Genomic DNA, 25,232 nt, shown 5'->3' on the forward strand with positions numbered 1-25,232 from the left:
TATTTATGTAATTATATCTAATTTTCTATTTATATTCACAATGTAATCTTGAGGTCATTGACTGATTAGTTAGAATTAATGGCTATAGTTTCAAAAGTCAAGATATGCCTACAAGCATTGTTATTAGTTGACACTTTCATGCCCCATTGTGTCTTCTTCTATATTTTTAAGATTATAATAATGTCTTTTGCAAAAGAAAAAAAAAGATTATTGATAATATTATACAAATTTATTTGCCTTTCTCACAAAGAAAAAAACTAATTTATTTGCCTAACATTATTGGTTATAATTAGATAATAATATTTTCTTATTGTGTTGATTTTAGTTGAATTAAGAATTTTTAATATATATTTTATGAGATTTTTGTTTATTTTATTATATTTGTATTTTTTATTTTATTTTAAATAAGAATTCAATAGTCTTTGAAGTTATTAATTAAAATAATAAAATAAAATAAAATAAAATTTATACCAATAAGATAGAATTAAAATATTTAGAGGTTGTTTACTTATAGAGAATTATGTTAGTTTTTTAAAATTTTTTTAAATAAAAACAGAAAATAAAACTTTGTGCTTATTTATGTTATTTTTTAAAAGTAAAAATAGAAAATAGTTTGTCATATTTTAAAAAATATTGAAAAATAATTTTAACATGTTTTTCCAGTATTTCTTTTATATAAAATGTCATTTATTTTTTATAAAAATAATTTATTTCAAGTTTACCTTTTATATTTAAAACATTACTAAAATAAAAAATAAAATTTTCTTTAAAATAAACATGTCTTATAAATTTTCTCAAAAAATATAATTTATTTTTTAAAAAAATTAAAAGAAAACTTTCTACAAATAAAGAGACCCTTTAGAGTATGCATTTCACCTAATTATTTTTCATTTGCAAATTAAATGTATAATATATTGTAGACAGTATGTTTATATCATATAATATAAATATTTTCATGTAGTTGTGTGTAGTATAATTATGCTTTGACTAATAAAAAAGCAAATATAATCAGGCAAATTAAAATGAATACTCTTAATTGGCTAAACAATAGGAATTATCTTTTTATTTGAAAAATATAAAAGAGAAATTAAACTTATTAAAACAAGATAAGACAATCCCTTAAAATAAAATTAAAAACAGTTTATTAGAAAAAATAATAAGCTTGTTAAATCATATAACTAATCATTACTTTACAAATTTTTATTTAATTTCCTTAATTGTCCCTCTCTCTCTCTCTCTCTCCCTAGCTTAAAAAATTTATCTCCTTTTTTCTTTCTCTAAAAACATGTCTCTCTCTCTAACATTTTGTTTCTTTTCCTCTCTGTGTCTCTACATTAATCTCCACCGTCCGATTACCTGGCTAACTTTCCGTCGATCGGTTTGCAAATGAGCCGTTATCTTGATTCTCGTAAGGTTAGATTCTTTTGCTGTTCGGTTCGCAAATTAGCAAAGTTCAGTTCCAATTCTTATGTTATTAGATCCATTTAATTTGTTATGGCTTGATTGATCCGCTTTTTACGGTGGTTATTATATTCCCATGCATGCCGATCCATTGTAACTCCACCGATCACCATCTCCATCACCGCACGAATCACCGTCCGATTCGATTCTAGTTATTCTTTAGCTGAAGAAGAAAGTGCTGATAATTTATATTAGGGTTAGGGTTTGTTTATTATTTTTTGCAGTTAGAAATGTTGAAGAAAATTATGAAAGGAGGGCATAAAAAGCCCTCGAAGTCTGAAGGTAATGATTTCGGGTTTGGTCCACCCGGTAATCGAAATACCGGGTCGGGTCCCACATCAAATGTGGTGGTCAATCATGCTTCCCGGACTGCTGCTGTTCCGGTAAGTTCTAATACGGGAACGGCAGTTGTGGCTCCTCCACCAATGCAATCGGTGGAGCCGCTTCCTTTGTTCAGGGATGTTCCGGTTTCGGAAAGGCAAAACTTGTTCTTGAGGAAGCTTCAGGTTTGTTGCTTTCAATTAGATTTTAGTGATACGCTCAAATCGGTTCGTGAAAAGGAAATTAAAAGACAAACGCTGTTGGAATTGGTGGATTTTATTCAATCCGGCTCTGGAAAGATCACGGAAGCTTGTCAGGAGGAAATGATTAGAATGGTTTCCGTGAATATTTTCCGGTGCTTGCCTCCAGCTTCTCATGAGAATACTGGACAAGAAGCTACAGATCCTGAAGAGGAAGAGCCTTATTTGGAACCTTCTTGGCCTCATTTGCAGCTTGTTTATGAATTACTTTTAAGATACGTTGTTTCTTCAGATACGGACACAAAGGTTGCAAAGAGGTATATTGATCATTCTTTTGTGTTGAAACTGCTAGATTTGTTTGATTCTGAAGACCCTAGAGAGAGGGAGTATTTGAAGACTATTCTTCATAGGATTTATGGGAAGTTCATGGTGCACCGCCCATTTATTAGGAAGGCAATTAATAATATATTTTATCGGTTTATATATGAGACTGAGAGGCACAGTGGAATAGGGGAATTATTGGAGATTCTAGGAAGTATAATAAATGGTTTTGCGCTGCCAATGAAGGAGGAGCATAAGCTGTTTCTTGTAAGGGCACTTATACCACTGCATAAACCGAAACCAATTACTGTGTATCATCAGCAGCTATCTTATTGTATTGTCCAATTTGTTGAAAAGGATTACAAGCTCGCAGATACAGTTATTCGTGGTTTGCTGAAGTATTGGCCTTTGACCAATTGTCAGAAAGAAGTTCTCTTTCTTGGAGAACTTGAAGAAGTGCTGGAGGCAACACAGTCTGCAGAGTTTCAGCGCTGCATGGTGCCTCTTTTTAGACAGATTGCTCGCTGCCTCACTAGCTCCCATTTTCAGGTTTTTGAATGTTACCCCTTTATTTAAACTACAGCAGTGCTTTAATAACATAATTTTGCATGCTACGTAGAAAGGGTGCCATGAGATGCATTTGTGTAGTCTTGGTAATCAGAGGATGCGATATGTGAATTTGTTACTAAGATCGCAATTTAATGGTCTTTTGAGATAAATGGTTGTTGATAGTTTCGACATTGTATGACCGGTTTTTGTATTACTTTCTAATTATTTATTCCTTTGTTCATGTCACATGTTTCCACTTTTTGGTTCATGCCTTGTATGTGTTACGTTTCTCTGTAACTGCTGATTACTGCTGATGCATAGTGAATTCACATTCTTTACAATTTCATCACAATCTGTCTCTGTTGCATTCAACTTCTTAGTATCAAATGGATTTAGTACTTCATTCTTGTTTTCTTATTTTTGATAGCGCAATACTTGGCTGACATTCTCGTTAAGAGGTGAAACAAAAAATTTATTACATATTATTTCTTACATAAGTATCCTGCTTAAATTCTTTTAAATGGTATTTGTCTTCTTTGCATGGGTTTCTTTTAGTCATAAGTGGTTTTGTTTCTTCACTAATTAGTCTCACTATCCCAAACACAGGGATAGAATGATCCTAAACTGTTCACATGGCCAAACATAATTTGTGGGTTACTGACCACCTAATGGATCAAGAGAGTTTATTTGCTCTCGTGTCATTTAATTATTAACATGTCCTGATGGTTAATTTATTATTTTGTTTTCCACTGGCACCGAATTGGCATATTTATAGACTTTTGGCTGCTTGCAGCTGATTGCTCATTGTCCTTATAACTTGCCTATTGTTTTTGGCTTCTGCATGTTTCTAAAAGATTTTCTCTTGAGCATGGTACACATGGATTCTATTTTAACCGATCCTTGTTTACCAACCACACATTGTCTATCATCTATTTAATCTGTCTGCACATTGTATCTTAGATCTAAACCCACGAATGCCTTTTGCATCCACATGGGGTTGGATTCAGAAACTGTTTACCATTTTGCTTATCTAATTATTTTAAATTGTTTGCTGCTAATTTTTTCCTATTATTATTCTTCAGTATTATCTTGTTCTCAAATATCCTACCTTTGCCATGAGCACTTGAGATTACATAAGCACTTATCTTTTGTTTCATTTATTCTTTCTTTGCCTTTTAGAACATCTAATCATCCTACTCTCATCTATGAAGATACAGATGTATTTCTGCGTATTTCCTGTGGGTCTGCTGCTGCTATTCGATCATGGTTTGGCTGCATGTTTAACATTCTTTTTGTCCCCTGTATTCCCAAAGGTTAAGCCACCGTATAGTGACAATATCCGAGATTAGCATCTGATTTTTGTTCCACCAGTACAAATGGCAAGTTCACAATTAATATTAGGAAAGCCACCATGTTCTTATTATTAGCTCAGGAGATTTGCTTTTGCTTCTTTGTTTGGCTGAAGTTTACTTTATTTTAGAATCCAGGTTTTGCTCAGAGTCTGTTTCCCTGTAAAAGTAAAACTAGCTTTTTCAATATACAATCAAGAAAATGTGCCATGCTGAAGCATTTGATGTTTAAACTAGTGTATGATGCCATGTCATACAATAGGCATTAAGTGATGTTTTGCATTTTCCTAGGGGAGGATCATGCCTTTTTATGTGAATCTTTGGAGAAATCTGATCAGCTATAGAATCAACTTATTTATCATGGTTTTGTAGCCTCCGCAATGAAATGGCATGTACTTTTTTTTCTTGGCTTTGGAATTTTGCTTAGGCAAAGTTGTGTTACAGGTTGCAGAACGCGCCCTGTTTTTATGGAACAATGAGCACATTGTGAGCTTGATTGCGCAGAATCGAAGCGTGATATTACCGATTATTTTTGAGGCATTGGAGAAGAACATCCAAACTCATTGGAACCAGGCAGTTCATGGACTGACTGTGAACGTTCGCAAAATGTTCTTGGAAATGGATATGGAGTTATTCGAAGAGTGCCAGAGGCAGTATACAGAGAAAGAATCTAGGGCCAAAGAGATGGAAGAGCAGCGTGAAATGACATGGAAGAGACTGGCCGATGTGGCAGCACAGAGAGGGGGAGAGGATATGGTAACTGTTTAACTGACTTCTCAGGGTTGTATGGTTCACCATAGAAAATGTGACGGGGGCGGGAGACAATGCCAAGGAAAAATGCTCCTCCTCATTTTGGTGCTATTCTTTTGCAATATATATAAATTTTTTTTTCTTTTTTCCTGTTACCTTTTTGTTTTCTTTTATTTTTTTGATCTCAATCCAATCCCTAAAGATATCAATCAGAGATAGCAGCCATAAATGTAATTTATAATGTATTGAATTGGTTAGTAATATGCTGCAGAATGATTTGTGGATATCTCTTCCCATTCTTTCTTTCTTTTTTCCTAACACATTACCAACATGATACAGATTCATCTAATTTGGTCTGTTTGTACGGAAATGAAATTATTTGTTATATTCTTTTGGGTAAATAACTGGAAATTATAGGGCCTAGAAATAGCATGATTGAAAGTAAACAAGAATTATTAATTTATTTGAGTCCGTTCTGTATTTATTTATTTCCCTGATTCTAATTCTAACTGCAAAAGGATACCAATCTCTTGTTGCAAAAATGTATATTTCTATTTTGGTACTAACTTACAAAGATCCATAGGATTTACCTTCAACAATTCAGAGGCCCAAAACTTGAACTTCATTATAATTTATCTCAAACGCTTAACATTATCATTTATATCTAATCTAATCAAGGATTTCTTTTTCTTTTTTATTATTATAATTATTTTATTAATTAATACATACCTAACCTCATTCTATATTGTATAAATAATAATTTTATTACAGAATTACTCAATAATTAATAAATTTTAATATTAGTATTTGTAATTATCAATTATCAAAGGGATATTCTGTAGTTAATAATTGTCAAAGTAAATATTTGAGGTAGAATACAAGCAAATATAATTAGTTTTCTTATTATTAGTATATGAGAATATTAAAAAGATTTTCAAAGTATACGCATATTTATTTACTTTTATAATTATTTATTAAATATAATCTCTTAAAATAATTTTTTTAATCTAATAACCTGTTGATTTTAAGTTAATATTAATAAATGTATTATAAATTTAATAAATCAATATTTTTGATATTTTTTAATGCATCGATAGAGTACAATATCTTCAATATTAAATGTCTGTTTTAGCTGTGTTGATGTAATGTTATTATTATTATTATCCGCATGAAATTGAAAACAATAATAAAAACAGTTCTGTCCAAAAATAATAATCAAAAGAAAAAGGAAAGGAAAAGGTCGGTAAGGTCAAACAGAAAATCTGAAAATAAAAATTGGCAGTTTGTGTATGCTTTGCGCTCTCCATTCGTTGCTTCCTGTGTTTATCTATTTCTTGAATATATCTACTTTCTATCATCAATATTATCTTATATAGCAGCAGCAGCCGAAGAAGAAGAAGAAGAAGAAGAAGAAGAAAGAAATGTCGTCTAAGAAAGGAGGAGGAGGAGGAGCTGCTACGCTTCAAAAAGATGTACCATGGAGAGCATCTTCTTCAAAACCTTTACCTAAAATTCATCACTCTCCTATTCTCCGCGTCCCTAATACTCCTTATTCCAATTATGCCTTATCCGTTATGAAGGTATCTCTGTTTTTCTCTTCTCTTTTTTGCTCTTTTTGTATACCTCAAAACTCTGCGTATTTTAACTCCCTTGCCGGGTTCTCTTTTTCTTTCTTCAGCATCCAAATCCAATCGGAAGTGGATTAGCTACCGAAGCCATTGTGGAATCTGCCGGCGGTGATTGTATTGTCCCCGGCCAAATTACACCTCTTCGATTACTTGGCGTTAAGGTCCTATTTTGTCTTAACTTCAAATTTGTTGCTTAGATTTTTATTTTAGTTGAAACGTCATTAATTTGATTATAACTTCGCATCAGAATTTCTTCTTTAATGTTCAACTGTTCCGTGTTCAAATCTTTACTGCTTCATCTTCTTAAGGCAATATTTTTATTCAAATAGATATGAACTAGTTGTTATTTGTAGTGGTCATATGTCAACTTCAGCTTTAATGAGGGAGGACTGGAAATTCTACAGAATTGCATCTCAGTTTCGTGTTAGTACAACATAATGAAATTGAACTGAAAAGATTTTATTTCATTGTGTTCTATAATATGCAAAAAAAAAAAAAACAACTTGTAGGGAATCCTATGTTTCTGTGATTGAGAGTAGAGAATAGACCTCTGGCATATCAATACATTTAGCAGTTGGGTCCTTATTGCATAAAGTTAAGGGCATGAAACCAGAGATTTATATACCACCTTACTGCACCACAAGCAACACCTATTACAAGTTGCTTTTGGCTTTTTAAGGATAATTTTGAAGGGGGTTTGCACTGGACTGATGATTTAGAGTATGTATATGTTCCTTTAAGTTCTGTTACAATAAAAGGATATTTACCAAAACTTTTGTCAGTTTGTTGATTATAGTAGAATGTTATTTCTTGCATGAATTGCCTAATCCCTTTGCTCGCAAGTTCTAAAAGTATTTAGAGTTCAATTCAGTTGAATTTTGGTTTGTCAAATTTCATGTTTAGAATTTGTTGTTGCTAGAATTCAATTCTTTCAACTTAGGAGAAACAAGGCATTTTAAGACAAATGAATTTATGCCATTGTTTACGTATTCTGGAAAAGTTCAATTGGGTTGAACTCTTGCACATTATTTATCCCAAACAAGGCCATAGAATCTTAAAGCATTTTAGGCTGCTGCTCATGGCAATTCTGCTAATTTTCTAGGACTTTTGGAGCCAGCAGGCATTGATGTGGCATCACCAGATGATTTCTCTGAAATATTCTTCATCTTCTAGTTATCTCCATAAGGGCAATAACTGCCTTTATGCGTGCAATATTCTGTAATCTTGCTTAAAACACTATTAAACTCAGTTTTTGTCTTTTTTGGGGGGGAGTGTTGCAGTACCTTTGCTTTTAGTTTTATTATTTTCCTTATTGATCATTTTCCTTTTTTTAACATGGGACAGGTGTGGCCTATAGATGTTGACCTAAAATTTATGGAGCCAGTTGGACGAGAACTTAAGCTGCTTGGAAAGGTAAGCTAATTACATAGTAATACTTCGATTTAGTAATTATGCTTTAGATTGGTGAAGCGTTGTGTATTTATAGTCATAAAATCATACAATCTATAGATGCTATGATAATAATATTGTCAGATCCCACAGATTGGCAGCTCATCTGCAATACCAGTTTAAGCGCTTAGTCTGTTACATGGGGACGATTTTGGACTGTCAGAAAGTTCTATTTCTCTTTTTGGTGTCTACAGAACTTACAGAAATTTGATACTAATGTTTTTTGATATTGGCAAAACGGTTTCTGATATGTTATCCCCATATGCATGAGATACTAATGCTTCTTGCATGTGGCTTAGACAATTATTACATGGAATCCAAATCCTGCGTGTTGCTGTTTTGATTGAAAGGAGGTAGATAATTGTTTTTCAATTCCACAGCAAAGTTTCTTGAAGCTAAAAGTCACATCTTCTGGAGTGCATAGCAAATATTTCCAGACTGAGTAGCTGAGAATTTCTTTTTTAAGTGCAATTAAGAAGCAAATATGAGGAAACATAAATGGATCTCACTCTTTCTCTGCGGTCTCAAGTCTTTGATTTGTGTGATTTGTTGTTCATTTGCATTCTATTGTATCAAGTAATTATTCCAGAGTAGACGCATAAAGATAGAACTATAGAGCATTGAGATCCATGTTTTTATTTTTCTCCTGAGTAATGATCTATATGCTCTTCTCTGCAGTTCATGGACAATGCAGTCAACCTCATGAACAAATCATTTATAGATCGCTAGTGACTTGGTGTTCTGTTGCGGGAAGTTATTTTTTGGATTGTGGAGAGGATAAGCCTGGAAAAGCAGAGTGATTGTAGATAAAATCTCATGGTATAACAGTTTCTTATTCCCATTTTTAGATATGATAATAAGTTCAGGTTTGGGAGGTGGAAGAGTCAACGTCGATGTTGAAAACGAGAAGATTTTGCTCCTTCTATAGACTTCTGGTTCTACAATTCTTGCTGTTCTCTTTCTTTTTTAACACTGTTATGTGGAATTTTCCATGTGTAATGGACATGGTTGAATGGAATACCATTTTTAAACCATCTGTTGAAGGGTATCCAAACCATTGGTGATATGTGGAATCACTCAACCATTCATATGTTCATCTTAATTTTGATCTAAAATAAACTCTCTCCACTTGTTTGTTTACAGGGCTCAGAATTTGTTTAAACTTGAATTCAGGTTGCAAGAATTAGTTTTTCTATCTGTGTGCTTTTCTTATTTAGCATCGTGTCCTATGTCCAACTCCCAGAATCAGTCCTCTGCAAAGTGGAATTTGAGGGCCCAAAGCCTTGTAGTTCTTGGCGTTTAGCGCAAAGACCAAGATTCTCTTATGAATGCTAGAATTTTGTAAATATATGATTTTATCATTATATCCGTTTTTAATCTTGGTGGAAAATATATATTTAAACATCTTGATTATTATTTATTTTAATTTTAAATTTAATCTAATAAACGTTTAAATTTTACATTTTAATAATAATAATAAAATAAATACAGATAATATATATATATATAGACATATTAAATGTATAAAAAAGTATTTAAATATTATAAAATATAAATTGAGAGATTTATAAAATTACATTAAAAATCAAAATATTTAAAGTTATCTCGTAATTTTATGTAATAACGAAACATCAGTGGCAGTCACTGTCTCTAAAACTTGTAAATTTTACTTGGTATGCTTTGCATACTGTTGAAGCAATGAGCATTCCAATATACTGTCAGATTGCATTCCTAAGAACCCAAATTTATCTTATTAATTCTTATGACATGGTTCTAACTTAATACCATACAAATATTTCTTGTTTGAGCCTATATGCTAAATATTTCTTTACAATTTTGTCCACATAATATAACATATAATATTTCTCTACAAAATAACTTTTTAATCTTAAAATATTAAGGGATAATATATAATTGTATAATATGTCACAAATGGGTAAAGAATGTGACAAATATTGGTAATTTTGTGTACCATTTGACTAGGGCAAATGCTTGATAAAAGCAAAAAAGAAAAAAGAAAAAGAAAATTCATTCACAGAAGAAACCCTGCTGGAAGTGAATATAGCAATGAAGCTGCCATAGCTTACTTCATACCAAATTTTGCATGCATTATACATTACAGATCCTGGACATGCTTTATTTTAAATCTAATGAAATGCTAATAGAAGATCTGGATAGAGATTCAAATTTTGGTTTCCTACTACCTTCCAAAATACTTTTCTTAGTCCTTCTCCATTTCTTTAAGGATTAACACTCCTATCTTCAGCTCATCTTTTGAAATTATATCAAATAAAATACTATTGTTCTAATAGGTTGAGACAAAAAGCTAATATCACTTGTCATATTATAAAGGATTAAATACTATAAAGGTTATGAGATTTGGATTCAATTATGCATTTTTAAATACCTTTATTATTCCTTTAGCTATTACTTCCATCCATTTGTTAATTTGATCGAAGAATTTTTTTAAATAAAATGAGTCTTTCATTAAAAATAATTAATAGATACAACTTGTAATATACAAGTAAACATGACTCCGTTCAAGAAATATTTATTAATCTTATTATAAAGATGAGTTTTTCCTCTAAGCTTCATTAATCGTGTTGATAGAAAAATTGTATACAATACTTTGGTTGCATTTAGCGCATTGATAAGAAACATATTCCACTCGGTGGCAATATTGAGCCACAAATCAACTTCATCACTTGACGAGTGTTTAAAAGAATCCGACCTTTTGAATATCAGAATCAAACTCATCCTAACTCCCATAAAAGAAGATAATCAAACTCTCACAAAGGAAAATAAAACAAAATACTTATAATATTTAATCAATGAGATTAACAAACAACTAAGAAAAGTAAATATAAAATAAGATCCTAAACGAATTTTTAATTAAATAAATTCATCTCCATTGTTGGAAGACTTTGATTTATCTCTGAATGTTGAAACTTTAGCAGTCATGAGATTTTTTTTCATATATCTTTGATTTGTCATATGTTTATCTAAAATTCACTGCTAAAGAAATATAAGAGATTTTGTAATTAAAATTTATAAACTTTGATCAATTTATATAAATAAGATGAAAATATGATTTGATTATTTTATTATGATTGGAAAAAATTACTAAGAAAAAAAAGTCGCTGATGGCAGTAAAAAAAGAAAGAAATAAAAGAGAACACTTGCGCCTAGAAAGTAGAAAAAACTTAATTGGTTGGGTAATTCGATCGAAAAATTTAAGTGACTAAAAAATTCAATTTTTTTCTTAAATTTTTTTATCAAGTTTGAAACTCATTCAAATTAAATTTTCTAAAAAATTAGAGTGTGATTTTTTTAGCATAATTAATCTTAGTCTCTAATATTACTAATTAATTCATTTAATGTCAATATTACATTTAATCCAAATAAAATAATATACTTAAAATGTAATTTGGCCTTTCCCAATAATTTTTTGCTAAAAAATAAAATTAATTAATTAGAAAACCTTAAACTCATAATTCTTAATCAGATTTTCATATATTTATCAAATACATAGAAAATAAAATGTCTAGATCTCATAATTATCTTAAAATAAATAGCAAGACTATAAAATATAATATCAATATAAATATTTCTCTAGAAATTTTCAAATTTTATTTTTAATGTGATAAAAGCCTTAAGATTTAAAAATAATATTAAATTTTATTAGACATTAAAGTTAAATTAATTATGCTAAAACTAGAAAAATCGCTCTAATTTGATAGAGAATTAATTCTTGTTGAGTTTTATACTTACTAATAGTTTTAAAGATTAAATTAAATTTTTTTAATCAATTAAGCTTTCTGAAAAGGGAAAAAGAAAAGGATAACAATTAGAAGAACTAAACATTAGAGGAGTATTAATTGATTTTTTAAAATACAGAATTGGAATTATAAATTCAATCAAACCTCAAGAGGGTGATAGTAATTAACCCAATTATAAAATGACACATAGATTAAATAGAGGAGAAAAATAATATTTGAGTATGTATAGATTATAAAAATACAAGGGTATATGTAATACATAATGATCTATGCTAGAATATAGCAGAAATAAAGAAATTAATTTTATATGATTTACTGTCGCAATTATTATGTTATCAATTCAAGAACAAGATAATCTTCCGAGTATGTTAACATATCAATCTCTTGTCAAACTAATTAAGAGAATTATTAATTAGCAAAAAAATTAAAGCAAGATAATCTTTCAAGTAAGTTAACATATAATTTAATGAAGGTAATTTTCTAATTAAGCTAAAAGATAAGGTGAAGGAATTATTGAATTGAGCACTGAGGTTTGAACTAAAGACTACTTTAATACTAATAAATTAAAGCTGAAGGGTAGCTAATCAGTCCATGAAAGCAAAAAAATCATTAAGTTAGTTTTATTTTTTTAATTTTTGGTTAATTGAACATTAAGATTTATTTCGAAAACGATTCCGGTGCGTCTGCTGATTTCTAGTTCCTAATTTATCACTAATAAAATCATTAAATTATGGCTGATCAAGGTAATCCACTTGCGTGAAAAAAGAAATGGAAAGAAAAGAAATCTGCAAACAGCATCAGGCATCAGCATTAGATTAGAAGTAGAAGTAGTTTGAAAATAATGCCAAACTTGGTGATGCACATAAGGGTACTAAATGGGTATATGATTAAAGACATCTATTTAGTTTGAACTCATGTAAACTAAATGTGGAGTTCCCACAAATTAGTGTTATCCACGTATGTTGCCCATGTAAGATTTTCTGGTCACTCTTTCTTTTGCTCTATATAGCTAGCTATCCTTTTGCCACCTTTTCCTTTCCTATATAAGAAGACTGAACAAACTCTCTGATATGTGTAACCAGGAGTGCAACAATGGCTTTTCAAGTGGCATCCAATCAAGGAGAAAAATTGCGTAAAGGGCCTTGGGTTGAGGAAGAAGATGAGCAACTAGTAACTTTTGTGACCATTTTTGGAGATAGAAAATGGGATTTCATCGCAACAGCATCTGGTAGATTGTCTAGTATAAACCTAAGCAAAATGAAGGTTATTATTATTATTATTTTTTTTTTTATATGTATATCTCTCATTTATAGAACTTGTATACCTGTGTAGGCCTAAAGAGGAGTGGCAAGAGTTGCAGGCTGCGTTGGCTAAATTATCTTCGACCCAATCTCAAGCGGGGTCACATAAGTCCTGAAGAAGAGCAGATTATCATCCAACTGCATGAGCTCTGGGGTAACAAGTATGTTCTTTCAGTCTGCTATAGTGCTGTCAGGTTTAACTTGAACTTTTTACTTATTTACACTAATTAGGATGAAACTTTTTGATTTACAGGTGGGCAAAGATTGCTAGAAGATTGCCAGGAAGAACTGATAATGAGATCAAGAACTACTGGAGAAGTCATCTGAAAAAGAAAATAGAAGCTCAAGAAGGTGCAACGCAAATTTCCTATACCTTATTACCATTCCTGACATAACAGTTTGCTATTTTTCTCCTTACTTAAGAACTTTCTACTGCTTTGGGCAGGAAATTTTCAGTGTAAAGCAGACAATGCAAAAAAAGATTTCTTGTATCAGAAAGGTGATACTGGTTCCTGGAAATCTCACATGGAAGATTATAAATCTATCAAAGATAATATAGTGATGAGTGATTCTCCCTTGGAGCAGTATGAGTTATCAAGTTTGACATACTTGAATTCACCGTATGAAACTAGGATATATGATTGGATGTCAATGTTATCAAATGAGCAAAGCGGAATGAAAATTCATGGGGATTGTGGCGGTTTTGGTTCCTGTTACTGTTATCTGATGAAATGGAACGCTGAAGATGGTGATTCTAGCATGTTGGATACCTTGGGTTCTCTATGGAATATGAACTGAGGCTTTTCACATTTGATTAAGAGAACTTCAAACTGTAGAATAGACATGTTATTTCCTCGTAGCTATGTCTGCTGAATACCAACTTGTCCATATCATTTCAAGTGTCACTTATCCTCCAGAATTGTGCATTTCTGTTATTCTTCTTGCTAATTCCATTAGTTATAGGTTATTAAAATTTGTTTTAAGGCAATATTTAAAATAATTCTATCTGAAACACTTCGAAATAACTAAGTTTCAATAAGTGGTCTGAAAAGAAAAAAAAGCTGCTTCGCCCTTGAATGTGGCAAATCTTGTCCGCAGAGACACATTTGTAACAGAAGCAGATAAGCTTGGATCCAACCATTTTCCACCATTTCATGGGTTTGTGAAAGGGATCATGTGAGTGGCTAACTACTCCCTAAAAACATCATCCTATCATGTTCATGCAGCAGAAAATTATAAATTAGAAAAGCCATCACCATTTTCTGTAATCTTCAAGGGCCAATGATAGATAAATATGCAAGAGGATAACATAAACTATTGAGAAAATATATCAAATAAGATGTAAACAAAAGAAGCCTAGATGAACTGAACAAACATTAGTTGATGTCACATGGCCTTTTAAGGGAAACATCACCTTTATTCTTTCTATTTTACAATATTTAATATATTATACCATTGAACGACCTATGCATACAAAATAGATATAAAATTTAAAATATATATTCTTTTTTTGTTTGTCGAAATGTAAAAAAGAATTCAAAATACGTGATACTCATTCAATAATACGGTGCAATACACAGAGAGCGGCATAAAAACTTTCTGAAAAATTATTTAAGAACTAAATTTGTTGTAAAAACCTACCAAGAAATATATCATCTTCTTCATATTTGTCCATAATTACTTAATTAGTAGCTTAACTAGACTAAAATGGATATAAAGTTGAAAAGCCAAGAAAGAGAGATCTAGAGTCACAATCAAGTTGCTTCAATTTTTAACAATATATTGGAATTGGATGGCAACTACATCATCTTCTATCCACATAACCCAGAAGTGATATTAAGTACAATATCTACAATCAGCAAAAAAACAAGATGGTCAGCTTTTTTTCTAATGGAAAAAAGGTTCTTCCTTAGCCATTTATCTCTAAACGTATTTGCATTAATTTGATATAATATACTGTAATGATATGGTTCTTAATTATTCTATAAAATAAAGACCTCACGTGCCTAAACCTGAAGTTTCTTTCTTTCTCCTTTTAGTAGACAATGTTGCTTTGCCCAAAATTATCTCTTCTTTTTGACTAAACAATACCTAAAGCAAAAGCCAAAAGAACTCATTCTGTTTCCAAGTTATTTTCTTAAGAAATACTGTAATACACTTGTCACTGAATATCCTGAGGATGTTAATTTGTTAGGTTTTAAATGACATTAGAATTCCCCACTATGAGATATCATGCTCATTATCCTGATAGGACCAAATCAGTTCCCTTGAGATATGTTAAATAAATAACTAGATATGGCTACTGAATTTCCCACTATAATATATCATACTCATTCAACTTCATATTTGTTATACTTTATCTAATCAAAAATACCAGTGGCTAAAAGAAAAAGAAAAAGAAAAAGTACAAAGTTTTGTCAATGTTTTAAAAGTTAAGATGAATAAATTGTAGCAAATTGAAGTTGAAATTGTTAAAATAAATTAAATTTAAAATTAATGACTAATTTAAAAAATTAAATGTCAAATTCACTATATTATTGTAACGATCCGAAACCAGTTCACATGGACCACGGTTTTACCCCTTTGGCGGGTTCGAAAACTTCCCAGGAGGTTTTTCTGCACCAAACACATTTAACTTTAGAGTTCCTACAACTCCAAAGCCAAACAACCAAAAAGCGACTCATTTGATTAGTTTCAACTCTTTATATATATGTTATTAATCATTCCCCACCCAATTTCGATATGCAATTCGATTCATTTATGTACCCCCGTACCTTAAAGTGCTGCCATCCTAGAAGTCTGCCAGAAGCCGCTTCTTGTCCAGGCATCCTATCTTTTCTTTGCCTCGATGTTCACTTCCCGCCCTCGTCGGACCGCTCTTTAGGTCAGGCTGTCACATGCCCACCAGCTTCCCCCTGGTTCGTCCTCGAACCACACATCTACTAGAGGGGTCCTGCTTTGATACCATTTGTAACGATCCAGAACCAGATCACATGAGATATCGTCCGCTTTGGCCCTCTCTAGCCTCACGATTTTGTCCTTTTGGCATCTTGAAATTTCTCTAACATGTTTAACTTTGTTAATTAATGAGTTTGTAAGAAACTTTTTTTTTCATTAGAAAATCAATAATTCTATTATTCGAAAATTAATAAATTAAAAATTCTTTGTAATCGTATATTATTATAAAAATATTTAATAAAATTGCTAAATATGTAAACATCATACTATGTAAACTCAAAAATTATCTTGCTTCATTTTTTATAATATTATATAATCATTTATTTGATTTTTAATTTATTTATGTAGCTTACTTTTTTATATTATTCTCATACTGTAATTTTCACTTTATTTTTCAAATTTAGTAAATTAATAATTCTAAATTTGATAATTCAGTGCACCAAATATATTAATTATAAAAGGGTCCATTGTACCACTGAAATCAAAACCTCTTCTTTTACCTCATTTTAAATAGGGCTACAAATTGAGCCACTCTCGAATTATTTGAAGTTGGATTTTATAGAAACTCGCTTAAACTCATTTAACAAGACCTGTTAAGTAAATGACCTAAGCTCTCTCTAGTTTTGTGAGTCGGATCGTTTTATAAACTTGTGAATTAGCTTTGTAATTAAATTAAATTATTAATAGTTTGGTTATTAATTTACATATTCCTACTTGTGCTTTAAATTTGTTTAACTAGAATAAATTTGTAAATTTTAGAAAATATATTCTAATATTTAATGAAATAATAAATATTTTAATTTTAAATTCTAAATTATTAAATTTATTTACAATTATGAGATATAAAAAAATTTGACTGGGCTAAGCTCAAATCCGGTTCAATAACAAACAAATATAGTCGAAGTAATTAAAACTGGATTGGACCCTAACCTTAAGCTTAATTTCTCCTAAATCAAAATTCACCCACATTAGTGCTTCTTTTTTTTTGCTTTCATAAATATCTAAAAAATAAAAATATCATTTTTGTTGTTAATTTTTTTTTAAAAAAAATACTGTAAATTAATAAATTATTTCAAAAATACGTTGGTACATGTTAGATATACTTTTTTATAAAATGGTAAATATTATTAGCAATTTGATATATGTTTTTATAATTTTATGATATTTAATTTTTATTATATGTCTGACATTTATTATAATATTTATTCAATATTATTAATTTAATTGCAGATCAAACCATTGGAGAACCGAATATATACATAACTAGTATCTAACTTTTTTTTAAGAAAATAATTTATTTTATATATAAGTCACATTTGTATAAAAAGAATTTAAAGTTCATCATAAAAAGAATTATTTTTTTTTATAAATGTATAGTAAAAATTATAGATTAGGTATATGTTGGATATATATTAATCAAAATTTTAAATTATTTAATTTAAATATTTTAATTTTAAAAATTATTTTTTTAATAGCAACAATATCGGTTTTAATTGATTGATTTAGTTAAGGTTTATATAATAACTCTCGTGATTATTAGAAATTAAGAAAATATGATAATTATTTTATTATTCTATATTTCTATAAAATTATTAAATATTATGTATACTTATAACATAATTAATAAAAAAAGATCCATTCGAAAAAAATATAGAATACATTAAATATATATTTGATATCTGAAATATTTTAAAACATATATATATATATCTATTTATTTCAAATATAGAAAACTAAAAAAAGTAAACTCTAAAAATTGATATACATTATATTTATTTTAGTATATGTTGCATATATTTATAGTATATTTTAAATGTTTATACCTTTTAAAAGAAAAGGCCAAAAGTAGCGGTAAATGGTATACACTCAATAAGACATGATATACATTAAATATATATTTGGTATATGCAACTATTTTACTTCATATAAATTGTATATTTATAAAAATAAAAAGATAAACTCTTAGAAAATATTCTACATTACACTTATTTTATTATGTATTGGGTATAAAATGTATATGTTAGCTATATATTAGGTATATGTTAGGTAACTTTTAATCAAAATTTTAATTTGTTTAACATATTTTTATTTCAAAATTTAATTTTTTTCAGTAGCAAATATATAATATCAATGTTTATTCAAAATAATAGAATACATTAAATTTATTTTAATATATATTTTTTATATATAAGGTACTTACTATATTTATATCTTTATAAAAACACAAAAAAAGTTACAGTAAATAGTATACGTTTCACAGATCTTGATATATATTTCATATATATTTAGTACATATATAGTATATAAATAATATCTAAAACTGTTTTTCGATTTATTAGTATATGCTATTCAAAGTGTGTTACTAATTTTTTTAGAATAAATATATTATCAAACATCATTAGTATAAAATATAATATTATTTAATACAATTTATTAGCCAACGCAAATGGTCATATCATTTCTTGTCTATACATGGATAGCGCCATTACAAGAAAAAAATCAAATTAAATTGAATAACTATCTAGCAAGTCTTGAAATAATGATCAATGTCATCTCATTTATTTTCTAGTTGTATAATATCTCACATATTCTTCCTTTGACCATCCTATAAATGTATTTTTTTTCATTCTCTTTATTTGTTATATATTTCTAAATATAAAAAATGAAAAAATAATAATAATATATGCATAACACATAAAAGTTTCTAATATATCAAAATAATAAAGTTACAAATAATTTTTTTTTCTAAAATTGCATAAAAAGTAATTACTATATACATATTTTACTTATCAATACATGTATTCATATCTTATTTAACAATGACACAATATAAAATTTGAATCAAACACCAATAAATCATTTCCCACAAATCAAATTAAATAGTTATACAACCAAGACTTTTTGGATAGAAACACCTCAAGATCCACCTGAAAATCCTACAGAAAGAGAAAAGAAAAATAACTCAATAATAAAAACTGAAATTTTTTAGAGAATTTATGACATGAGAGGGAGGGTGTTATCTTTATTAAAGGAGAGACGACTGAGGAAGGAGCAAGTACCATCGAAATAAACAATCGGTGTCAGCGGCAAGTTGGATTCTTTCAGATCCTGTGACGTCATTAATTACTATGTGAAAGTGTTGGTGATTTTCTTGTAGAGAAGCAAGAGAGAATCAATGGAATAAGATCATGATGAAGAAGAATAAAAGGAAAAAGGAGAGTAGAACTTGTTTGTATATAATCCTATATAAAAAAAAAAGTTTATAGTATTTTTAAAAGTGTGGGTTGTATATATTTAAAAATAAAAAAATTTCACAGTATAAATGATACTATTTTAGAAAAGTCAATATTACAAAAAATATTTTTTTTCTGGTTGATTTTTAATGTAGATGTTGTGCATGGAAGATAGACCTGTTCATGGTACCGGGCTAACAGCTTTAACTTATGCCCGCCCCAAGGGGAGGCTGAATTTTTTTATCTCAAGCCAAGTCAGTTGTAGAATTTTAAAAGCTCAGCCCGAAACCGAGAATTGATTAAACCGATGTGGTCTTGCCTGTTCCAGCACGGTTAGGACTTGAGTTTAGTTTTATTTAAATATATTATTAATAACAATAAAATTATAAACAAAAATAATAGGTAGTTAAGTGGTAAGTAGCACTTAATTATAAGTTAAAAATCACAACTTCAAATGCTAGGTATGACATTTTTTTTTTCTAATTAAACTAAACATTGGGCCGGGCCGGGCCGGGCCAGGCTTGGATTTTTATGAAAATCTCAAGCCCAGCCTTAAAAATTTGGGCTTTTATGGGTTCGGGCCGGGCCGGGCTTGTACACAAAAATTGTTGTCCAAGCCCGGCCCGAAGAGTGCGGGCCTGGGCGGGTACCCAGACCCATGAACAGGTCTAATGGAAGATAAAGGAAAAGAAAAATGAAAAAAGTGAATATTGACACTTGACATGTAATCTGGGTGTAGCAGAAATTCAGCTCCCATCTTGCAAGAATTGGTGACAAACATAATATACATGTTCTGGTTTCCCAAGCTGATGGGAATTGAAAGGAAAGGAAAATCACAACTAGTTGCTTGCTATAACATAGATGTCAGGGCTATACTCTGAAAGGATATCAAGCAAGAGAAGGCAGTCAAAAACGAAACAAGAGCGTAGGCAGAGGGAGGTGACACTGGAGAACTGCTTCCTGAGTAGTCATCCAAGTAGTCATCGCCTGAACCGCCCAACTCCTGGTCGGCTCCACCACCGTTGGCTCCAGTGCTCCACATTCCCAGGTTGTTGTTCCTGGTAATTCACATGTCACTAAATTATATTCCAAACGCAAGATGCTATCCTAAAACACCATATTTGGGATTGAACCATTAGCTTTCTAATATACATTATTAAGCCAATGAATTCGCAATCTGAATTATTTATTTTGCAGGCAATTAAAAACCAGCTATTTTAGAAACCCGCAACCCAAGCTAACTCAGTGCAAAAGTTATAGGTAGGTTGGCAACATTGACACAGCGGCGGAATTAGTGGCTACGAGTGGCCTATGTATAGAAAATTTCAATATTATAATATAAGACGTTGTAAAGTCTAAAATCAAAATATAGAATATATATTAAATAAAAATACAAGTTTTATAATTTTAAATAATAAATTAGAATACTGAATAATATGTATTCCTCCACCGGCTTTTATAGACATTTTCTTTTCTTCTTACACTAATATTTAAAAAATGAAAAAATCTGAAATAACAAAATAAAATATATTTACCTATATATATATATATATATATATATATATATATATATATATATATATATATATAGAGAGAGAGAGAGAGAGAGAGAGATATTTGTGATAATTAGTAGGGTTTGTGGGAGGGATAAGAGGCACTTATCCAGAAAAAGGGATAAAAGTTAAAGAAAGATAAAAAAAGAGAAAGAAAAAAAAGGAAAAAAAGAAGAAAGAAAAGAAGAAAGAAAAGAAATGATAACAAGTGGATGTGTATAAATACCTGCCACCAACACCAAGGACACCAGCATGCATGGTGATAAGATCAATGAGAGCAGCAGACTTGGGCTCAACACTGTAGGCTTTCTCATACTTAACCTCTAATTCCTCACCTGATGCTATGAAGAATGCCCCATTCACCATTATATCTCCTTCTGATCTCCAATTCCATCCTTTCCAATCCCCTTCTGCTGTGTCCACTCTCTTCGTTACCTGCTAAAATATTCTTATTAAAAAATTTAAAAAAGCTCTTCTTTTTTCCTTTCTTAGGAGAATGTTTAAACTATATATCTTTAATCCTAGTGTATGCTTTACAGGTTGCTAAAAAAGGGTTATGTTATGTTAATATATATTTTAATTATGGATTCTTTGAAAATGGCGATATGGGTCAATAATAGATTTGAAATATTGTCCACTTGTTTAATGTTCAATAATGAAGGTTGAGGAAAAGCCATCATATATAGAGAGACATATTTTCCAACAGATTCAAAAAGAAGGTGAAGAATATAGCTTGTAAAAGACAAAAGTAACAATGTAATAAATAATGATACATATTAAATATTGTTAAATTTTTCATAAACTGAATGTGTTAAAGAAAAATAAATAAAATAATACCTCCTTGGCGTTAGGATTAGAAGGGGCAGTGTAGCGATTGCCTTGACTATTGATAGTAGGGCTACCACTACCTCCGATAGCATACATTTCCCATTGTGTAAAATCATTATTCACCACATGAATATACCCTCTTCTACACCTTGGCATTCTTTGCACTAACTTCTCTCCAAAATGGTTAAAGGCTATGGTCACCTGCATCCCTGAATCAGGCAAGTACTCATCACTGTGTCCTAAAAGCATCACCTCATTGTGATGTGAGAAAAAATTGTTTGATATAGTTATCCCTGTCGACCCCATCACTGCATCAATCAGACCATCCTTGCAATGTGATAGTGAGCAGTGATCAATCCATATGTCCTTCGATCCGAAGATGGAGATACCATCACCGTCCGACTTCGTTCGATATCCATAGTGAGTGGGGCTTGACCGCACGTTAGTATCACCTAAATAGCGAATGAAGAAAGATTTATAGTTAATCATTCGTATTTAAGAAATATATCTCAATTTGAACTAAATCTCAGCCAAATTTTCCTTTTTTACTATGCCAATTGCCAGCAAGAAATAGAATGTGAAGTAATGTGAAATCTTGGACTTTATTTTGGGGATTTTCGAGGACCCACGACAAAGAAAGTGACAAAAGAAAGAAGAAAAAAAAGGTGAGATTCTAATCATAACATTAGCTCCAAAATTAACTCTTGGATGTTTTCTCAGTGGAGTAAAGCCATTAACTCATAAGCATGTGTCCACAAAGATAATAAAGATTAAATATTCTGTGACTGTCAAAGTATGTTCTGTTCAGTCATAAGTTATCTGTCTGTCTTCAACTCATACTGGTTCCTGTATGTATGAGAATGCTTAAAAAGACTATATTCCAAACTTATCTAATACTTTTTATTATATTTACAAGAGGGTAAATTTTGTTATCCATATTTTAAATGTATTGCATTAAATAACTTTAAAATGTTAATAAAAATGATTATATTTTCTTAAAATAATTCCATAACATACGTAATAAATAGTTGTTTTCACCGTTCAAAGCCAAAGCCAACAGTATCGTACCTGACTGAACACAATGGTGGATGTGTATATTGTGAATGATAACATTGCTAATATACTGAAGAGTAATGCAGCCACCACCCACGATGTGCACATTAGCCCCACGTCCATCAAGTGTCTTGTAGCTATTAAAAATAAGCTCCTCCTTCAGCTTAATCAGCATGTTACTGGGGAACACTATCCACAGTGGCTCCTCCTGAATTACTGCATATCTTAATGTTCCTGGCTTTGGGTTGACAGCATCATCATCCGATGAGTCAGTTACTATGTAGTACTCACCGTTCTTGCCTCCCATTGCATATTGTCCGAACCCAATTGCACAATCGGCTAGCCTCTGGCGATTGTTGGGCCAGTCTGGGTCACATTTCCAGCAATCATCTATTGGGTTTCCTGTTTGGCATGTGGTCTGGTCTTTTTGAGATATTTGTAACATTTGCCTTCTTGACATGGAAGCATTTACTCTTCTGCAGCATTTGTACAGGAGAATTGATTGAGGAACGAAATAAAACAAAATAAGATCATGCTGAATTCTAAAGAGACTTGCAGATAATGACCCACCAATCATAAATGGCTGTTTGTTATACCAAAAATTGAAAAAAAAAAAAAAAAAAAAAAGAAATTCTTTCAACTCCTTTAAGTGTATCATAATTTTTATCATTCAATGAGTGACACATTCTGGATAGTTTTTAAAATTTCACAGGATATATGTAACACATTTAATAGTTGAGTGTAATGCACCAAGGAGTTGCTAAATTTGTTTTTTTTTTTTTTATAAAGTTAGCTCCTTGGTCCTTTGATCGGCTTTAGAGCCGTGAGTTCTTGATTTTGAACCCAAATTCTAACCTAATTTATAGAGATACAAAGGTTTTTAGTTTAGTAGCTTTGGAGAGATCTCCAGGTTGGCAGGGACTTAAGAGTTATAACTTTACTGAGGACCCAATTAATTGGAAAAAAAAGAAGAAAAAAGACAGGATCAATAAGGTAAAAGAGAATGCTAGTAGGAAAGGTGAAAACTCAAAACTAAAGATATTCAAACTCAAGAACAAACAAGAAATGCAGAAGATCCAAGAATTTAGTTGAAAAGCACCAGGACAGCAGAAGAAAAGGGTAAATCATCTGAAGTTTAGACCTTCAAGTACAAAAACAGAGCATTTAAAATCAACCTATGCAAGTAAACTAGCAAAATGCAGGTCAGCATTGTACCTTTGAACATCTTGAACAACTTGTTCAGGGTTGGGATGAGGAGTAGGGAAAGTAAGGTTCCACATTGCCAATCCAAAAGAAGAAAATGAGCTGAGAAGTAGAATTAAGACAATGTAGCTTATGTGCAGCATTTTCTTTTGCTCAAGTGAAAGAGTAGCAAGGGTGATTTCTACTCTTTCAGCCTTGAGAAAGATGGTACTTTTCTTTTCTTTTCTTTTTGTTGTTTAGCCAGTTCTGAAGATGCACCTACTGCTTTGCAGGATGCATCTTGGGTGATAATATGTTGAACTGGTGATCAGTTGAAAAAGAAAAGAAAAGAAAAGGAAAGAAAATGCTAATCTTAGAATTGTAATAGTATGTGCACTTTTCTGTTTCTCTCCTTTCACTAGCTATATATCCTTATTAATTAGTCTCTTCATTTATAATCATGGAATAACTGACCTTTTGGGGATTCACTTCACTAGTAAAGGAAAAGAGAGTGAGAGGGACTGTGTGTGTTTCCACTCGGAGAATCTGGGCCGTCTCGAGGAAAAAGGTCTTGTAATTTTCTTTTTTCAAGATTTTAGCCATTTTTATTTGAATAATCACAGAGATCAATGAGCAGCCTGCAATATGAATGGACCATTAAGATTACCTCAAAACTCATGCACAAGTATTCCTGTGCCAACACTCTGCTGCTGCTCAGTTTTGGATATTGTGTATTTTCTTTTTTTCTTTTCAATTGGAGGTCTTTCTTTGTATATTCTTTTCGCCCTAATGTTAATTTTCTTCAATTTTTATAAAAAAGAATACTAATCAGATCACTTCTGTAACAAAAAATATGAGATGCAATCTTCCCTTAAAAAAATATTCAAATTAGGAATTGTAATTAGTTAATCTCCTATACTATGAGCAAAGTATTCGGTCCAATGCCAAAGATAACCCAATTCAGAGGTAAGAATAAAAAACAAAATCCAATTTCAGTATATAAGCACAGCAGAGGGTGAAAAGCCTCAAAAGTCAATATACAGAGTGGCAATGGCAAACAATGGAGCCAGAAATGTCTACTCAGTGGTTCCAGGCACTTTAAGTGAACACACAGCCATGTTCTAACTTGACCACTTGAATCAAATCCTGTAATTTTTCTTTTTCTTTTTTGAACTATAATCAGCCATTTTGAAAACAGAAGCATAAAGCTGCACTACTCCAGGCATTTCCCATTTATTCATTGCACATCAAAAACAAAAACCATGTAAAAGTGACATGATATTTCATAAATTTAAGTGAATTTAATTTGCATATGAC

General features: G+C 30.7%; 4 protein-coding genes and 1 long non-coding RNA gene across 6 annotated transcripts; 3 read left to right on the forward strand and 2 right to left on the reverse strand.

Annotated features, from left to right (window-relative positions):
* The first annotated feature begins 1,255 nt into the window (after positions 1-1,255).
* On the forward strand, positions 1,256-5,235 carry LOC8283979 (serine/threonine protein phosphatase 2A 57 kDa regulatory subunit B' beta isoform). Its single transcript, XM_002519417.4, has 2 exons — positions 1,256-2,852; positions 4,646-5,235. Exons 1-2 carry the CDS (start codon positions 1,692-1,694, stop codon positions 4,967-4,969), a joined length of 1,485 nt encoding a protein of 494 aa, XP_002519463.1. The 5' UTR covers positions 1,256-1,691; the 3' UTR covers positions 4,970-5,235.
* A 937-nt stretch (positions 5,236-6,172) lies between these two features.
* LOC8283978 lies at positions 6,173-9,170 on the forward strand. Of its 2 annotated transcripts, XR_007217650.1 has the most exons (5): positions 6,173-6,531; positions 6,630-6,740; positions 7,682-7,797; positions 7,924-7,992; positions 8,707-8,792. XR_007217650.1 is itself a non-coding variant. In XM_002519416.4 (4 exons), exons 1-4 carry the CDS (start codon positions 6,373-6,375, stop codon positions 8,755-8,757), a joined length of 390 nt encoding a protein of 129 aa, XP_002519462.1. In that variant the 5' UTR covers positions 6,187-6,372; the 3' UTR covers positions 8,758-9,170. The 2 variants fall into 2 exon arrangements, 1 of the variants encoding a protein (XP_002519462.1); XM_002519416.4 differs by lacking the exon at positions 7,682-7,797 and having other exon boundaries at positions 6,187-6,531; positions 8,707-9,170.
* Positions 9,171-12,575: 3,405 nt separating this feature from the next.
* LOC8283977 (transcription factor MYB27) lies at positions 12,576-14,056 on the forward strand. The gene is made up of 5 exons (XM_015719334.3): positions 12,576-12,777; positions 12,890-13,035; positions 13,140-13,269; positions 13,362-13,459; positions 13,554-14,056. Exons 1-5 carry the CDS (start codon positions 12,767-12,769, stop codon positions 13,904-13,906), a joined length of 738 nt encoding a protein of 245 aa, XP_015574820.2. The 5' UTR covers positions 12,576-12,766; the 3' UTR covers positions 13,907-14,056.
* Positions 14,057-18,897: 4,841 nt separating this feature from the next.
* On the reverse strand, positions 18,898-19,489 carry LOC125371288. The gene is made up of 2 exons (XR_007217594.1): positions 19,126-19,489; positions 18,898-19,002 (listed from the first exon to the last, which is right to left on the reverse strand). It is a non-coding gene; the product is annotated as an uncharacterized LOC125371288 (long non-coding RNA).
* A 533-nt stretch (positions 19,490-20,022) lies between these two features.
* LOC8283976 (probable pectate lyase 12) lies at positions 20,023-24,403 on the reverse strand. Its single transcript, XM_002519414.4, has 5 exons — positions 23,949-24,403; positions 22,749-23,209; positions 21,690-22,132; positions 21,079-21,287; positions 20,023-20,357 (listed from the first exon to the last, which is right to left on the reverse strand). The coding sequence occupies exons 1-5, from the start codon at positions 24,077-24,079 to the stop codon at positions 20,150-20,152; spliced, it is 1,452 nt and encodes a 483-aa protein (XP_002519460.1). The 5' UTR covers positions 24,080-24,403; the 3' UTR covers positions 20,023-20,149.
* Positions 24,404-25,232: the final 829 nt, after the last annotated feature.

This window comes from Ricinus communis, chromosome 10 (assembly GCF_019578655.1).
Source record: "Ricinus communis isolate WT05 ecotype wild-type chromosome 10, ASM1957865v1, whole genome shotgun sequence".
NCBI classification, from domain to species: domain Eukaryota; kingdom Viridiplantae; phylum Streptophyta; class Magnoliopsida; order Malpighiales; family Euphorbiaceae; genus Ricinus; species Ricinus communis.

Excerpts from the sequence above, each read along its gene's own strand:
- LOC8283979 (XM_002519417.4), top strand. The coding sequence starts at position 1,692 with ATGTTGAAGAAAATTATGAAAGGAGGGCATAAAAAGCCCTCGAAGTCT. Across the intron at positions 2,853-4,645 it reads TCACTAGCTCCCATTTTCAG|GTTGCAGAACGCGCCCTGTT; the intron begins GTTTTTGAATGT and ends GTTGTGTTACAG.
- LOC8283978 (XM_002519416.4), top strand. The coding sequence starts at position 6,373 with ATGTCGTCTAAGAAAGGAGGAGGAGGAGGAGCTGCTACGCTTCAAAAA. Across the intron at positions 6,532-6,629 it reads ATGCCTTATCCGTTATGAAG|CATCCAAATCCAATCGGAAG; the intron begins GTATCTCTGTTT and ends TTCTTTCTTCAG. Across the intron at positions 6,741-7,923 it reads TTCGATTACTTGGCGTTAAG|GTGTGGCCTATAGATGTTGA; the intron begins GTCCTATTTTGT and ends AACATGGGACAG.
- LOC8283977 (XM_015719334.3), top strand. Across the intron at positions 13,270-13,361 it reads CATGAGCTCTGGGGTAACAA|GTGGGCAAAGATTGCTAGAA; the intron begins GTATGTTCTTTC and ends TTTGATTTACAG. Across the intron at positions 13,460-13,553 it reads GAAAATAGAAGCTCAAGAAG|GAAATTTTCAGTGTAAAGCA; the intron begins GTGCAACGCAAA and ends TGCTTTGGGCAG.
- LOC8283976 (XM_002519414.4), bottom strand. The coding sequence starts at position 24,079 with ATGCTGCACATAAGCTACATTGTCTTAATTCTACTTCTCAGCTCATTT. Across the intron at positions 21,288-21,689 it reads CTAATCCTAACGCCAAGGAG|GTAACGAAGAGAGTGGACAC; the intron begins GTATTATTTTAT and ends ATATTTTAGCAG. Across the intron at positions 20,358-21,078 it reads GTCCTTGGTGTTGGTGGCAG|GAACAACAACCTGGGAATGT; the intron begins GTATTTATACAC and ends GTGAATTACCAG.